Source organism: Sinocyclocheilus grahami, unplaced genomic scaffold, assembly GCF_001515645.1.
Source record: "Sinocyclocheilus grahami isolate Dianchi unplaced genomic scaffold, SAMN03320097.WGS_v1.1 scaffold212.1, whole genome shotgun sequence".
NCBI classification, from domain to species: domain Eukaryota; kingdom Metazoa; phylum Chordata; class Actinopteri; order Cypriniformes; family Cyprinidae; genus Sinocyclocheilus; species Sinocyclocheilus grahami.
The window spans coordinates 1,193,214-1,210,896 of NW_015505391.1; the positions used below are offsets into that span (position 1 = coordinate 1,193,214).

Below are 17,683 nucleotides of genomic sequence, written 5' to 3' on the forward strand. Positions count from 1 at the left end.
AGACAGACAGACAGACAGACAGATAGACAGATAGACAGACAGACAGACAGACAGACAGACAGATAGATAGATAGATAGATAGATAGATAGATAGATAGATAGATAGATAGATAGATAGATATCCATGCACATATACAGTATTAACCACTTTAATTGTGTATGTAATTTTTCTACCCATCAAGTCTATAAAACAGTTACCATCAATGTTTTCTAAAAAAAAAAAAAGACATTCCGGTAACACTTTACAATAAGGTTCCATTAGTTAATGTTAGTTCATTTATTAACTAACATGAACAAACAATGAACAATACATTTATTACAGTATTTATTCATCTTTGTTCATGTTAGTTAATGATTTAACTATTTAACAACAGTCGTTCATTGTTACATCATGTTAATTCACAGTGCATTAAATAATGTTAACAAGCACAACTGTTGATTTTAATAATGCATTAGTAAATGTTGAAATGAACATTAACTAAGATTATTAAACGCTCTAGAAGAATTGTTCATGCTTAGTTCATGTTAACTAAAGTAGTTAACTAATGTTAGCTAATGAACCTTATTGTAAAGTGTTACCGATATTTCTTTTATCCACTGAAAAAACACTTTGAGAGAGCATAAAATTAGTATATTTCGAGAAACAATAATGAAATGTACCAAAAATAATCAAATTAATGAATAGATGAATATGAATACATTTATGTAGAAATATTAAACGTATACATTAGCAGACCTTCTGTTGATAAAGGAGACATTATTTCGCTAAAATTGCCTTAAAGACATTTTGGTTAACTGTATGTCACTTTATTTTGCTTCAGTACAGGCTTTGATTGATGACAGAACTTGGGTGAACTATCTCAGTATAAAAAGTCAAATGTAAACATTTTGAAAAACAAGTTTGTTAATATAGCACAGAATTCCATGCTATGTTACACATGGAATATTCCTCACATTACATCCCCCAAAATGTAATTATGAGAAACAAAATGTGTGTGCATGTGATTATGTTTTCTGATAGAAACAAACTGGCTCATCTAGTATATGATGCTATGAGTGACCTAATGAGCTGTAAGGCAAAATACAATTTCATTGCTAGTAAGAGGTAGCCATTAAAAGGAAGGTCCTGCGTTACAGGATAGTTATACTGGTTTCTGGGGTTTAAAGCAGTAGATGGGCATGTAAAGAACTAGAAAATAAAAAATAAAGTCTGAACAAATTCTTCTGGCATCTGACTGTATATTTAAGAGTGTAAGGTGTCTTGTGTCACAGCACTTATGCAACACTTTTAAGATGGAATGAGGAAGTATGAACAAAAACAAGCTATTAAACAGCATAAATAGCAGGTCCAGTCTAGCACAGAACTTATTAACCTATTGCACTTAAGCGTATTTGCTAAATAAGTTTAATAGTTGTGTCTCTCAAAATATACAGTGGAAGGTAAGGCAGGTTTATTTAGCACAATTTAGTTCAGTTTAGCACAAAAATAAAGATTCTAATAAAATGTGTTTAAAATATAATTGAAGACAAACAAGAAGAAAAGAGAAGAATAAATAAGATGATACAGTACTTCAGTAGGACACGTCACAGCGCTGATTCAGTAAATGTACAGTGAAACAGATGGGTTTTGATCCCGATTATCTGAGTGGTCTGCTAATATTCAGTGAGCATATCTGATATGAATGAAGGTCCTCGGTCCTAAGCCATGTATAAAGGTTCCACGCACTGTGTTGTTGTAGTAAGCATCTGAGCAGAGATCAGCCATGTCTCAATCCAGCAAACCTGTTCTGTAACCGGTTTTAAGGGGGTCATATGATGCGATTTCAATTTTTCCTTTCTCTTTGGAGTGTTACAAGCTCTTGGTGCATAAAGAAGATCTGTAAAGTTGCAAAGACTAAAGTCTCAAATCCAAAGAGATATTCTTTATAAAAGTTAAGAGTCAGCCACGTCTACCTAAAACGGCTCGTTCTAACACGCCCCCACATATCTACCTCACTATGTGGGAAGATTTGCATAACGCCGCCTAAATGTTCACACAAAGAAAGAAGGCGGAACTTTTATTCTCGCTGTAGTATTGTTGTTGCCGCCGGCATGTCGTGAATGCGCTGTGTGTTTCGTTGTCAAACTACTTTGTTTGGCCTTCCAAAAGAGGACGATATCTGCTTCGTCATGCCTGGAGCTGATCCGTGCTGGTCGCTGAGGAAATACATCAACTTCGCATTGTGGATCACCGGATCGGCTTTCACCGTGGACGAAGCGGAGTCCAGCCCGGGGTCGTCACATGTGGTTGCCGCAGGCATCACAATCATAGACTGTATAAAAACATGGACGTAGTGTCCGTGACGTCACCCGTAGATTTCCGAAGAGCATTTTTGAAGCTCAAAAGTGGGCGGAGGCGGCCGTCGCCATCTTGGCAGCGCGTCACCACGTGTCACTCTAATCGAAAATGGGCAAAGAGGCGGGAGCAGGTTGCTGAAGCCACGCCCACCTAGCTCGACGGTGGTGACAGCAGCGGCAATCCACCTGTCACTCAAGTGGCCACGCCCTTAATTATGCAGAACTTTAAGGCTTAATATAATTGAAACGGATGAGTTACAACCAGGCTGTAAACATGTTTTTTTTCTGCTGTAAAGTTGGGCATTTTAACATGGGGAGTCTATGGGATTGACTCCCTTTTGCAGCCAGCCTCTAGCGGTCAGTTGATGAATTACAGTTTAAGTCACTTCCTTGTTGGCTTCACCAGAGAAAGCGGGAGGTTGCCGCTTGATCACAGTATGGTAAGGGGCGTAACATTTCCGTCACACGCTTGAGGAATTCGGCCAATCACAACGCACTGGATAGCTGGCCAATGCTATTTCTCAACGCTTTTCAGACCGATGAGCTTCGACGCGTTTCAGAAAGGCGGGGCATAGAGGAGAAACAATAATGTAAAGTATGTGGAAAATAATGTGTGTTTTTAACCTTAAACCGCATAAACACATTTCATTACACCAAATACACAAAATAATGTTCTTTTTAGCAGCATCATATGACCCCTTTAAACACTGAACAACTAAATCATTAGGTGCATTTATTAACTTACTGAACCGACACAGATCAGTTAGATGCAATAAGTTTGACTGTTTTACTTTCAGACTCGCAGATATTATTTAAATGTAATGTTTTTAAATGTTTTGACACTTATGTCACACAACTTTGTCTGAATGTCATCTCATCGAACAAAATCAAACCAGTAATGTAAAGTATGTGGAAAATAATGTGTGTTTTTAACCTTAAACCGCATAAACACATTTCATTACACCAAATACACAAAATAATGTTCTTTTTAGCAGCATCATATGACCCCTTTAAACACTGAACAACTAAATCATTAGGTGCATTTATTAACTTACTGAACCGACACAGATCAGTTAGATGCAATAAGTTTGACTGTTTTACTTTCAGACTCGCAGATATTATTTAAATGTAATGTTTTTAAATGTTTTGACACTTATGTCACACAACTTTGTCTGAATGTCATCTCATCGAACAAAATCAAACCAGCCAGACAGCTGAAAAAAAATGGTGCTCGAGTTCTTCTCAAAACTAACTCCTAAGGTGTCCTTGCAGAGTAAATAACATCCATAAAATGCTTATTTTTTTCTCTCAACAGTATATCTACTATTTTATTGTTCTTTTGTGAAACATTTTGCTCAAAATGCATGGCTGTGCTTAAAATCTCTCTTAAAGAGAAATGCCACTTGGTTTGACATGTTGTTTATTGAAGCGACATCTATGTAATTTGAAGTGTCCAACAGACGATTTAGGGTTTTATTGTTTTTTTGTTGTTGTTACATTTGGACAGCAAATTTTATACAATTCTCTCTAAAATAGCAGCCTTTTATTGCAAAAAAAAGAAAGGAAAAAAAGTTTTGAAGCAAAAAATCTTAACCCCCCCAACAATAAGTTGGTCCTTTACTCTTGGCTCAACACAAAACATTCATTTGTTTGACACGCATCTAGTCACATGACACTCTTTACAAATCTGTACTGTCTTTAAAAAAAACAACTGCAAATATTGACCAAAGCTTGATTACACCACACTAACCACACTGTCAAGTCAGTACAACAGCAGTAAGAGCATCATTGGCTCACTGAGAACAGGTGTTGGGTAATTTATTACGAAAAAATCTAAATGTATGCAAGTGTTACAGAAAATCTCCCAATGGCACATTTGTAGGATGATTACACAGGAATCGGCTCTCTTGGCACATCGTTCAGGCTTGATGTTGTGGAGCACTGCTGATCTTAATGTTCAGGGGCCAGTTGCATAAACATAGCCACTATGTTAAGACTGTGTCTTAAGAACTAGTTTGATCAACTAGTTGTTAGCCAAGAGGTAATCAAAGACTTACCTTTTGGATTCAAATGAGACCATTCTCCCTTTTTATAACTGACTTTAAGAAGTTATGACCAGTCTTAAAGAGAAAAAAATTAGATGACTAACTTTTTAAGTCTAGTCTAAGCGGTTTATGCAACCGGCCCCAGGTCTTGAAGAGCAGATGTACAATCATCTGTTCCAAGAACACATGGCTCAACACAAAACATTCATTTGTTTGACACGCATCTAGTCACATGACACTCTTTACAAATCTGTACTGTCTTTAAAAAAAACAACTGCAAATATTGACCAAAGCTTGATTACACCACACTAACCACACTGTCAAGTCAGTACAACAGCAGTAAGAGCATCATTGGCTCACTGAGAACAGGTGTTGGGTAATTTATTACGAAAAAATCTAAATGTATGCAAGTGTTACAGAAAATCTCCCAATGGCACATTTGTAGGATGATTACACAGGAATCGGCTCTCTTGGCACATCGTTCAGGCTTGATGTTGTGGAGCACTGCTGATCTTAATGTTCAGGGGCCAGTTGCATAAACATAGCCACTATGTTAAGACTGTGTCTTAAGAACTAGTTTGATCAACTAGTTGTTAGCCAAGAGGTAATCAAAGACTTACCTTTTGGATTCAAATGAGAACATTCTCCCTTTTTATAACTGACTTTAAGAAGTTAAGACCAGTCTTAAAGAGAAAAAAATTAGATGACTAACTTTTTAAGTCTAGTCTAAGCGGTTTATGCAACCGGCCCCAGGTCTTGAAGAGCAGATGTACAATCATCTGTTCCAAGAACACAATGAGAAGAAAAACGAGCTGGTATGGTACAGAAATAAGTGATACTGGCAAGGGCAAGTTATTACCTGTGGCATGATTATTAGCTTGGCTGTAAATAAAAGTCACATTATAAGAACTTTGGCATTATTCATGCAAATGTTAATGTAAACTAGCTGTTATCTATTCTTTACCATTGCATGTGCCTTGGAAATGAGGAAAGACCCTACTAAGCTTGCGCCGACTCTTAAAAAAACAATACCATCTTACAATATAGAAGTACTTTTCATTGCTTTCTAATAACCTCACCACACAGAATAATTAATATGTCCAAGTTGGAGAAATCTACGTAACATTTACAGCAAGCAGCTCAATGTGTACATCTTGAAGAACCTGCTACAGAACAAACCTTCAAAAAATCTGTTCAATAACATAACATTTTTCATTCAAATGGAATTATAACATTCAAGTTGAACCCTGTGAAGTAGCTCTGAGGTGCAAATAAATAATGACGAAGCAGCGAGCAGATAGAAATTCCATAGAGCAGAATCAGGGACAGCCAACCACTCGAACAGTTAAAGCAGACTTTAATGGCTCACAGCATTACGGCAGACTCTAGCTGCAGACTGATGAGTCCTTTAACCCGGCAAGACAATGACCAAACCATAAGCGGGTTTTTCAGACTAGATTGTATTCCTTCAGTGTGAGCTGCAAGATGGTGTCCTTGACAGCAGCAAACACGAATCGGATGTTTTCGGTGTCAGTGGCGCAGGTGAAATGAGAGTAAATGATTTTTTCGGAGTCTGGATTCAGGTCGACAAACATCTTCAGGATGAATTCCCTTGCGGCTTGAGCGTCTCTCTGGGGTCCTTAGAGAGAACAGTAGATCGATCTGGGTTAACTTGGTCATCCGGAAACTGATCAGAGCTTTTACTTAAAATAACTTCTAACCTGAAGTATGAACAATAATATAGCAATGCTTTAGCAGCGCAATGGAAAGACCATCAGTCCATCAGCTAATAAACACATCATGATTGATCATCCTTTTTGAACCTCACTGTACAGATTTGGAAAAACAATATATCACAATATTTTTAAACTTACCGTCATATTCAGGAAAGTAATCTACAAGATGTGAATACATTATTTTCTCTTCCAAAAGGTCTTTCTTGTTCAGAAAAAGAATAACTGATGAATTCTGGAACCAGGGGTATGTTATTATCGTCCTAAACAATGCTTTGCTTTCCTCCATTCGATTCTGTGGGGGAAAATAACATAACACCCATTTCAGTGCTTATTTTAGTCCTGCTTTACTTCAGCAATCAACACTCAGTTCACTGCTTCTGACAATTTCAGGAAAAAAATAAATAAATAAATAAAATGATTTCATTCAAACGCTGCTAAAGTGAGCACAGCTTGCTATTTTAAGTTCAGAATGTACAGTGCTCTCAACTAATACTGGCACCCTTGGTTTACCCCCACTTTCTATTGTTTCACTTCAATGAAAAGTTAAGAATTTTGTGAATGAAAGACCAAAAAGATAAACGATGCGGATTTATTTGCACAGCTGCCTTTGCTCATATTTTCCAAGGGTGCCAATATTAGTGGAGGGCACTGTAGATTGTTCTCTACTGGTCATTCATACCCAGAGAACTCGGAGACTGTTTTTATATGACCAAATTCATTACAAATAAGAATTTCATCAAAAGTTTAATTTAATGACTTCAAAAATGTCAAGTGGTGTAGCCATTAAGTAAAATATTTTTTTTAAAAATTCAAAATGTGTTATTTAAAAGAAATTAGATGCAGATGTAGACACAAAAGTTTACTTTTTAATAAGTGTACTATTTCTGGTTTTATGTTTTGTCACATGTCAACAAAAGGCGTTCTGCATGTTGGTTACCCCGCAATGACTTCTGAGGATATTTGCAGATGTATTTTTTTCCCCAATTATTAGGAATATATTTTAATGCTGCTTCACTAGTGTTTTTATTAAAAAAATGATTTCAAAAGATTACACCATACAATTAAATGTTTTTCCCCCAAGAAATTTACACTTTTAATAAGACCTTTTTCTTTGCTACAATCTTGATTTTAGGATTGCATACAAAAAAAACGGAAACTGAAGTACCTCTTAAAATACATTTTTAAAAACATAAAATTGATCAAATGTAAAAAAAAATCATATAATACAGCGAAGTCATCTGTGCTAAAAGGCTTATGCATCAAGCCATCATGCAAAATAACGTTTCTACAAACATTTCAAGTGGTTAGTAACAACTTTGGCTCCCTCTTCTGGTACTTGATTTACCTCATTGTCAGACTCAACTAGAACTTGGTCATATTCACTGAGGGCTACCAGGAACATGGTGGAGGTGACGTTTTCAAAGCAGTGGATCCACTTTCGCCTTTCTGACCGCTGCCCCCCTACATCTACCATCCTGATGGAGAAGGAGAAGTCATGAGTTTGAAGAGTCAAACACTTACAGTCTGGAAACATGATGGCATCTGAGCACTGGGCTGAACGGAGCATTTTGTATCAATGCAGTACTAGATGAACTAGAAGAGTAACTATAAAGAGAAGATTTACCTGAATATGACACTCTGTAGATCGAAGGGGTATTCAATGATCCCTGTAGTGGGCACTCTGACCCTGAGCACATCTTGCTGGGTGGGAAGATAGGAAGGGTTGGCAATGCGATCCAGTGAATTTAGATAACTGTGGACAAACGGTGAACATTTCACAGTTCTGAAGCATCTCTAGGATTTGTTACTGCAATACCAGTGAAACCTGTCAAGAACATGTCTGAGTAGCATTTTACCTCAAAATAGAAAATATAACAAATGTACTTCTAGATAAAAGGAAGCCTATTTTTGCAACATTAGGACTTTTTGCATCGTGATAATATTTGCAAGCTAATTAAGCAAATATCCCATTCTCAGTATACATACATATACACACAAATATACACATACATACATATACATATACTGTATATATACACAGGGCCGAACTGGGACGTAATTTCAAGCCGGGAAATCTCACACTCATCCAGGCCATCCTAAACACCAACAACAAATTCTAAAAACCACAGACAACCATATTATTTGTATGGCCAGCACATAAAAGGTCTAAATCCTACGGAAGAGGATTAGGGACATGCAATAATAAAAAATAAAACCATCTCGATATTAAAGTCATTATAATGCGAGATTAAACTCGTTAAATTTCAAGAAAAAGTCTCAGTTACATTTTAAGAATAAACTAATTAAATTACGAGAAAAAAGTTGTTTCGAGAAAAAAAGTTGAAATTAAATGTTGAGAATAAACTCATTAAATTACGAGAATAAAGTCGAAATAAAATGTTCATCTGATCTCGTTGGACAGTGTTAGTCAGCGTCTGCAGTGGCTCTGGTCCTAAAGCGCAATGCTCGTGGATGTAGCATATGATGTGGCCGACTAGAGTTCGAATTCGCCTTTTTGCCGAACTCGATCTTCTTCCTTTTTCATCACATATCACACTGGATGCTATTTACACTAAGTGAAAGTAGATGCTATTTACACTAAGAGAAAATATTGATATATTATATTTACAATAAGTGACAACAGCAGCATTTTTAGCGATGTGCTATTTACACTAAGTGAAAATAGCGATTCTATTTACGCTATGTAAAAGTATAGCAGATCTTTGCAATAAGTGTAAATAGTAATTAGATGCCATTTATACTTAGAAATAGTGACAGATACTATTTGCACCTCAGTATTGTTGTACATTAACAGGATGCAATAATAACATACAAGTGTAAATGGTTTTCTTTATTAAAATTATTAAATAGACGCTGCCTTTGTTACAACAAAGCCCTCCTTATAGCCTACCTACACCTAAACCTACCCAATTAATACATCATTATTAAACACTTGTTAGGCAATTAAAAGTTAGATTTTCACTTTTCCGATGTGATATGTGATGAAAAAAGGAAGAGCAAGTTCGGCAAAAGGTAGATTCGAACTCTGGTCGACCGCATTACATGCTACATCCACGAGCATTGCTCTCTACGACGTGCGCCACTGCAGATGCTGACAAACACTGTCCAACGAGATCAGATGAACATGACACGAGTGTGTTTATTCTCAACATTTTATTTCGACTTTTTTCCTCAAAATTTAACACGTTTTTTCTCGAAACACTACTTTATTCTCGAAATTTAATGACTTCATTCTCAACGTTTTATTTCAACATTTTTCTTGAAATTTAACGAGTTTAATCTCGCATTATAACGACTTTAATCTCGAGATTATATTTTTTATTATTGCTTGGCACTAATCCTCTTCTGTAAAATCCTTAGTTTGGGGCCCGTGGAAAATAATTAAAGGTTGTCTCTTGAACTGCACCTTAACTTCCATTTTCCTTTTTTTAATTTTCACCAATATCTCTGTCTCTCCCTTCTTTTCTTGTACCGGTCACTCCAGCAGGTCTACGGTTATGAACATAACTGTGTCCACCTTTTTGCAAAACAACCACCTCATTACAATTTATTAGCACAGAATGCTATTTATCCTAATATGACTTAAATACCCTATATTTCCTACAAACATATTAAAACATTTTCTAAAGTGCCTAAATGTCAAAATTAGTACAATATCGTTATTGAAAATTCCTAATACTGAACACACTATTGCATTATTAGGCATTATTATGACATGTTTTTGTGTTGCTGTCTGCTTTAGCTCCCTCCCTACCTATACAATAAATCCATGTGAATATCTGTCTGCTAAATTTATTAATATAACTTTACAATCGATAATTAAATGATTTCTTTTAGCAGTATTCTGACTGATGATAATAATGGGGTGCTCCTGATAGCCTAACAGGTTCTAGCAGTTTAATTCTCAAAACTACAGTAGTTTACAGATGAAACTGACTTGCATCTGAAGCCCTGAACAGGTCAGTAATTTCGCAACATTCACTGCTGCTTAACTTTGAAAAAAAAAAAAAAAAAAAAACAACAACAGGGCAGCGAGCCAAATTAGCCTCTAGGCCACAGGGAATTCTCCCGGGGCTCGCAATGGCCAGTCCGGGCCTGTATATATAGCATAGCAGCATAACATTTAATTGAAATTGTATACTTAAACTGGAGCAGGTGCTTGATTGATCTTAATGATCCTAAAATGGGCTTAACTTTCTTAATGGAAAAAATTATCTGGTAATAATACTTCGTATTAATTTGTCAGAAACTTAAAATGCAGATTCCCAACTACTATTGGCAGGTATGACAGTCACATTGGTTCAGCTTACTGATTAATTAATGACAATAAACATAAATCCTAAGACAATGGTTTATGTAGATTGGAATATAAAATATGTTAAACATTTCATATGGAAGCTCATAGTTACGCAGTATTATGGCATGTTGGTTTACAGCATTTAGTTACATTCGCAAAAACTCACTTTACTCACTGTTTGTCAGACTAAAATTCAGAGGAAGAATATTGCTCAGAGAGATTTCATTTAAGTATTAAATTTGTTACTGGCATAGCAATAGTATTGAGCTACTAATATTAATTTGAATATCAGCTCAGACCATTCGGTCTTGGGTGAATTTGATGAAAAATGTTTTAATAGAACTTGTGAGCGCAGACTTTGGTCTCTTGGCAAATCTGACTGCAGTGAGACGTTGAGATATTTTCTAAAACTCTATAGAGGACACATGTTAGATTATTGATCAATAATCTTTTCCAAATGAGAAAAAAAAAGTCAGAAGCAGAAGTCTTCAGTAAAAGCCACATTTGTTCTCCATTTAATCGCACTGCTGTTTAGGGGAAACTTACGAGACATTAGAGAGACCTCACTGTGATCCTTCTTTCTTATGGAAGGTGACAGGTTTAAGATGCACTCACTATTTTGTGGAATCTGAGAGCTGGTATTCTCTCCTCCGGTCATAACACTCCTGAATTCCTGGGTCATTCCATAAACTCCTGATGGCATCTACATAGGGGCTGACGAACAAGAAGACCTTCTCTACGTCTACTTCTCTGACAATGTTTGCATTGGCCTGTGAGGGGAAAAGTAGTGCATTTAAAACAGTGTTAAAAAGCTGATGCTTCAGCCAGTGCAGTGATGCCAAGTCCATGGTTTTTCCACGGAATTGGGCTACTTTTATAATGTTGAAGCGAAACCCCCAGCTCCCTGGAAAGCAATTTCGACCAAAATGGAACCCTCTTAAGGGAGATTTTTGACCCCCTGGAATGTGAATTTTGATCGATTTAGATTTAGCTATTTTCCCTAGAATGCGATTGTGCTCGTTTTTTGCCATGATTGGGCTAGTTTTGATTACCAATCGAGCTGGTTTTGTTACTCAGACCTGGCAACCCTGAGCCAATTGGACCCAACCAACAGCAGACTTCGTGTCATGTCCTAGCCCACTTATACATAACCTGGTTACAACTTTATTGACCCATTTTACTTGAGACTCAAATTTGGTAAAGTTCTCCATCTCACTACACCTGACCCAATAAGATGGAACTTGATTGAGGCTGTGTTCTATAATATTTCAACTACGCACAATGGAAAATAGGTTTGCCTGTGGGGGTATCTACAAATGGAAAAAAAAAACTAGATGGCACATTTCTGTAAGGCCATAAAATGGTATAATTAATTTCATAGCTTGGAGGGGTAATTGTGTTAAGCCTGGGCAACACGATTAGCCAAAGTGATTGTATCTCTCTCAGGGTATTTGACTCAGTGTTTGACCTACTTCCTTTTTTCTCCTCTGAATTATAACTATAGAAGACGCAAAAAGTTGACGCTGTGTAACATTTGTAGCACTAATAAAATTCAATAGCATCTATTTCTTCACCATGAAAGCTTTAGCTTGCACTTTAAAAGTTCAAAGACCTGTGACCATGTCAAGGTAAAGAATGCATAACAAATCCATAGAAACTTCAGTTTAGTAAGAGTGGCTGGGTATGACAAATTACTGTACCTTATTACGTTCATATCTGTAGTGGATCTGGAGAGTATCCATTGCCCGTATCATGGCCTGCAAAGATGTAAAGATGTTTTGATAGACCAGCTTGGTAAAGCTTCTCCGGTCCTCTTCCGAGTAGCCTGAGCCATGAATGATTCTCATCTGTTTAATAAAGGTGCTTTTCCCACTCTCTCCAGTTCCTGAAAGCGGAAACATGTGAAAAGTGAAGGGTTAGTAGTGGAAAATCAGATTAATTTGAACTAATTGGTCTGGAACAGGGGTGCCCAAACTCGGTCCTGGAGGGCCGGTGTCCTGCAGAGTTTAGCTTTAACTTGCCTCAACACACCTGCCGGGAAGTTTCTAGCATGCCTAGTAAGAGCTTGATTAGCTTGCTCAGGTGTGTTTGATTAGGGTTGGAGCTAAACTCTGCAGGACACCGGCCCTCCAGGACCGAGTTTGGGCACCCCTGGTCTGGAAGGTTCTTGAATGGCAATGACTCACAGACTCACTTGGATTTCACTCCAGATAAATTCCCAGTACACGTGCAGCCTTTTCTGTTCATAAAGTAAACCAGTCTAATTTGAGTCCAAAAAGTGAGACTGAATACCCCTTGACAAACTGCTATGTTGGTCAGACTAGTTTTTAGACACAGTCTTAACATAGTGGCTATGTTTATTAGGGATGTAACGATTAACTGCGAGCCGGTTGAAAATTGATTCAAATATGTGACGATTCAAATCGGTTGAGATGCCAAACAAATCGCGATTCATTTAGGGGTAGGAGTTTATATGAATGTATGTCTGAGGGGAACTTGCTGTCTTTAGAAAAGTTTAGATGGTATTTTTTCTTGTCCTCTTGCCTCTGTATAATGCATATTAAATTACATAAGTGCAGCGCTGCTTTGCTTACAGCGGAAACCAGGAAACGCTTTAAGCGCCACCTGCTGGCAGAGAGTGAATCTGCGTCTCATTCAGCTCGTCTGCTGTTTCGGTTTCATGCAGATATTTTTATTTATAGTTTCACAAAACCGAAGTCAACCCATTCTGTTTTTGCTTCAAATTTCGAAATGATACAATCTAATTTAGTTTAAAAACTGCTCATGTTGCACGTATGCAGCATCTTTGTTTGGATCATGATTAAAATGCAGTGGTTGCCTCTAATTTTAAATGTTAAGAGCACAGACAAAGCCTTAGTTTGTTTATATGAAGAGATTTATTTTATTTGTGTTATATATTTGATTTGGGGCTTGTTTTAAAATTTCAATGTAGTGTTGTTATTTACATTTACATTATATTTAAATTTTGTAATTTAGCAGACGCTTTTATTCAAAGCGATTTACAAATGAGGACAATAGAAGCAATCAAAACCAACAAAAGAGCAATGATATGCAAGTGCTATATTAGTATATTATTATAGTGTTATATTTCAATTTCACAAAGAAATGTAAAGCATTTTGTCCAAGCAATAATAAAAGGACACATTTAATTATTTCATTAGTCTTAAATCTCATTTTGTTAAAAAAAATATATATAATAATCGTGAATCGAATCGTGAAATCAAAATCGTGAATAAAATCGAATCGTGACTTGAGTGAATCGTTACATCCCTAATGTTTAAGCTACTGGCCCCAGCTTTGACCAGGTAATGACCAGTTTAGAGACTACACTCTTAAAAATAAAGGTGCTTCAGGATGCCATAGAAGAACCTTGGTTCCATAAAGAACCTTTAACATCTGAAGAACCTTTCTGTTTCACAAAAGGTTCTTCGTGGCGAAAGAAGGTTCTTCAGATTACAAAAACGCAAGAAAGAGATGGTTCTTTAAAGAACCTTTGACTGAATGGTTCTTTGTGGAACCAAAAAGGGTTCTTCTATGGCATCGCTTGAAGAACCTTTTGAAGCACCTTTATTTTTAAGAGTGTAGCCTAGTTACTGCCAAACTGCCACGTTTTAACAGTTCAACTGAATATCCAGCAGAGATTTGACTCAAGAATCTCTCTCTAAATGTATCCTATTGTATTCCTATTAAATCAGTCTTGAGGAATCCTAAAGACAATTCTTTTGTATATTATAATAATATTTCTAATATCGCATCATCACCAATATAATACACATTTTGTAGACAAGCACAGATGTGTAACGAGTCCCATCGCACCTGCAACAGTTGTCCCACCTGTCGAGCTTATATGAATCTAAATAAAGAGGGCTGACCTTTTCTTTGCAGAAAAACAGTCGTGCAATGGCCAGAGACACTGAATCGGTTACGCACGCGATGCATTTTATTGAATGAATGATTTAATTTGCTGATGCGCGTGTAAACCTCAAACTGTTTGCATTTGTTACGCCTTGCCACACATGCAGGGAAGTCTGGTAGAGTGCCACGAAAGCACCGCGTACCCAGCAGAAGCAGTTTGAGCTCGCGTCGAGCGTCTTTCTTGTCGCGGCGCAGCTGCCGCTCGATCTCGTCGTTGATCCGTCGCGCTTCTTTCGCCTCCTCGCTGAGGCAGCACGCCAGGATGCTGTCCAGCGTCATGATTCTCCGCGACGGTTCACAATTCGGAGCTTTTCAGCAGTTCCATCGAAAGAACGCCCGTTCCAACTCAAATGCAGGCGTTTAGATAAAGCCAGATAAAGTGTTTCCCTGGAGCGCGTTGAGGAAAGAATCCAAATCATAAACCGTCATTTGTACACTTAATATTTCTGCAGCGGTTGGAAAAGTGTTACAGTATTCGACACGTAACGGTGGCTGAAATCCTGATGCGGTTTATCTGTTTTAGGAACGCAACAGATCCTTTGGATTTAATAACTCCATTGCAGACTGTTTTATATTTGGCGTTCAATATTGAAAGTCAACACAACACAGTAGTTCCTCTTCTAAAGTCCCCCGTCTATGAACTAGTGGTTGGGAATATTTGCATGAATGGTGTTGGCCCCGTGTTAAAAGTCTCCACTCCGGGCGTGGTACCGCTGCATATGGCCGAATTATTCCTTGGAAACCCGTTTCCCAACGAAGTGAAGGCTACAGTACTCTCGTAACACCGCGAACAGGAGTCCGCGCGATTTTGTAAGTTAGTCTATTGAGGTCTTCACTCGTGTGGATTTAAATGCCAGTTTGAATAGATTCGATTTGGATTCGCGAAGGAATCGTTCTTTTGAACCGGCTCTTTTGAACCATTCGAACGAACCGATTCGCACGCGTGTGTGAATCAGTAGACTGTAAGAACTTTGTTAGTAAACTGAACGACGGGGACAGTTTGTGGTTCCAAAATGTGTACATTTTGTATGTAATTATACGTAATACATTGACATTACTTTGCTACAGAACGGTTCAAATGAGCAGATCAACGAGTTTTCCCTTGTTACTGTCGGTTGAATCACGGCAGTACGACTGATACTTAGATTTGGGAAAGATATGCAATGTCCTTCACTTAAAATGTGGATTTGAATCTATGATAGAGAATGTATCATATGAGAAAATGTTAGCTAAAGTGAATGGAAATCACATGGATGTTGACATGCGGGAGAATTTTATTCAGATTGTTACTTCAGGCATGGATGTCATTTCTATAATTATTATTATTTATGATAATTACTTTTGTTTGTTTTGTATACAGTGTATTTATTTATTTTTGTACTGGTATGTTTTGTTATGTATAAAGAAAACCAATAAAAAAAACCAATAAAAATGAGCAGATCAACTTAATCTGGTGTGATTCAAATGAATCGGTGTTTGAATTCGACTCAAAGCATCGTCCAAACCAACCGACTCTGTCAAATGATTCGGACCTGCCTACTAATATGCCATGTTCATTAAAGGCGACAGCATTATCCACTCCCTGTTGTGTGACGCGCAGAATTGAGGAGGAGCAGCTGGTCAAAAAGAATGAAAATTCTTCAGACTTTAAACACTGGACGAATCTTTAGCCTTTTTCATGACCTAAATTAGATTTGAGTGAACATCATGAAATATAGCTTTCTTTGACTTCAAGATCAAGTGTATTACCAAAATTACAAATACAAATCTCAAACCCTTAAAGGTTGCCATGCCATTGAAATATTTGTTTTTAGTTGTTTTCATGTGCAGGTTCCAGTGTTGCACTAGTTACTCAAAGAATGTAATATATTACTAATTACTAGTTACTCCTTTCAAAAGTAATATTGTTACTTTCTGGCAACAGTAATTAGTTACACTACTACTAGTACTTCTTCACACCCTACAGAAGTTGTAGCCTGTGTATCTTCCACATAAAATTCTTCTTACTAACAACATATTTCTGCCTCATCATTTGACCAAAATCCACATTGGATCGCAGTCAGAAGTTATTACAAACACTCAGTAGTGATTGATAGTGACATTCGAGTAAAAGTGTTGTATTAATCTCATTAATTGTCATGTGTAGCTTGAAGCGAATTGTAATTTCTCTGTTACCCATACATGATTATATTTCATTATGTATTTTATCAAATCACATACGTTTGTAAGAAACGGTTTAATTTTCCAAAAAGATTTTTAATTATAGTAATATAATGTACCACATGCTGATCAGAGGGATGTGGGTGGGATGTAATGCCAGAGTAATGTAAAGCCACAACTTACACAGCAGTGTTCAGATCATCTTTTTTTCCTGACAAAATCAATATAATGCAATATTTCTATCTGCTGAATGTAAGTGTTTCCATATTCCAAGCTTGCCTGCTGCACTGGGGGACACCACATGCATGCGCGAGTTGTGAAAATTATGAAAATAAATCTAGAAATTATTTGACTGTTGGATTTTAAATCAGTGGGGTTGAGGCACAAGTTATCAAACGTAACTAAGCTGTTTTATGGATGGTAACCGTAATACTACTAAAATCTTATTAGTAATTAGTTACACTACTAGTTACTGCAAAAAGTAATATTATTACAGTAACTAAGTTACTAGTAACTGCCCAACACTAGCCGGTTCTATAAAATAAACTTATAAATAATTTTAATGAATTTATCTTAATGAAAAATCTGCTCTAATCAAATAATCAGAATTAAGTACCAGTGTTATTTTATTATCATTGCTATTATATAGGTTTTTGTTAATATTTTGAATATTTTTTTTTCAGTTGAAATGTTTTTGTAATTTTGTTGTTTTTGTCACATTTACTATTATTTTTTAATGTATATATAGTTTAGTTATTTTACACAGCATATACATGGCAACATGGCAGTTTACGTTTTATGTTTTATTTCAGCTAATATTTAAGTAATGAAAATGTTTTTTTTTATGGTTTTATATAACCTTGACTAGTACTTGTATGCACTACAAATAAGCTAGTAGCCTTAGTCAGTCCATTCCATATTTTTCTACTAAGTGCAGTAGAATTTATAGAAACATGATTTGATAAATAGTAAAATTGTGCTAAGAATATAAAAGTAACATGACACATTTTTCTCTAAACTAGTAGACATGAAAGGAACACTCCACTATTTTTGAAAATAGGCTCATTTTCCAACTCTCCTAGAGTTAAACAGTTGAGTTTTACCGTTTTCCGTAATAATCAAGGAACTTTGTTGCCGTACCATGGGTGCAG

The 17,683-nt window shown here is 36.6% G+C and overlaps 1 protein-coding gene across 1 annotated transcript; it reads right to left on the reverse strand.

Moving 5' to 3' along the window:
• Positions 1 to 5,271: 5,271 nt before the first annotated feature.
• gnaq (guanine nucleotide binding protein (G protein), q polypeptide) lies at positions 5,272 to 15,250 on the reverse strand. The gene is made up of 7 exons (XM_016286603.1): positions 14,516 to 15,250; positions 12,137 to 12,321; positions 11,052 to 11,206; positions 7,743 to 7,871; positions 7,464 to 7,593; positions 6,257 to 6,410; positions 5,272 to 6,021 (listed from the first exon to the last, which is right to left on the reverse strand). The coding sequence occupies exons 1-7, from the start codon at positions 14,649 to 14,651 to the stop codon at positions 5,831 to 5,833; spliced, it is 1,080 nt and encodes a 359-aa protein (XP_016142089.1). The 5' UTR covers positions 14,652 to 15,250; the 3' UTR covers positions 5,272 to 5,830.
• Positions 15,251 to 17,683: the final 2,433 nt, after the last annotated feature.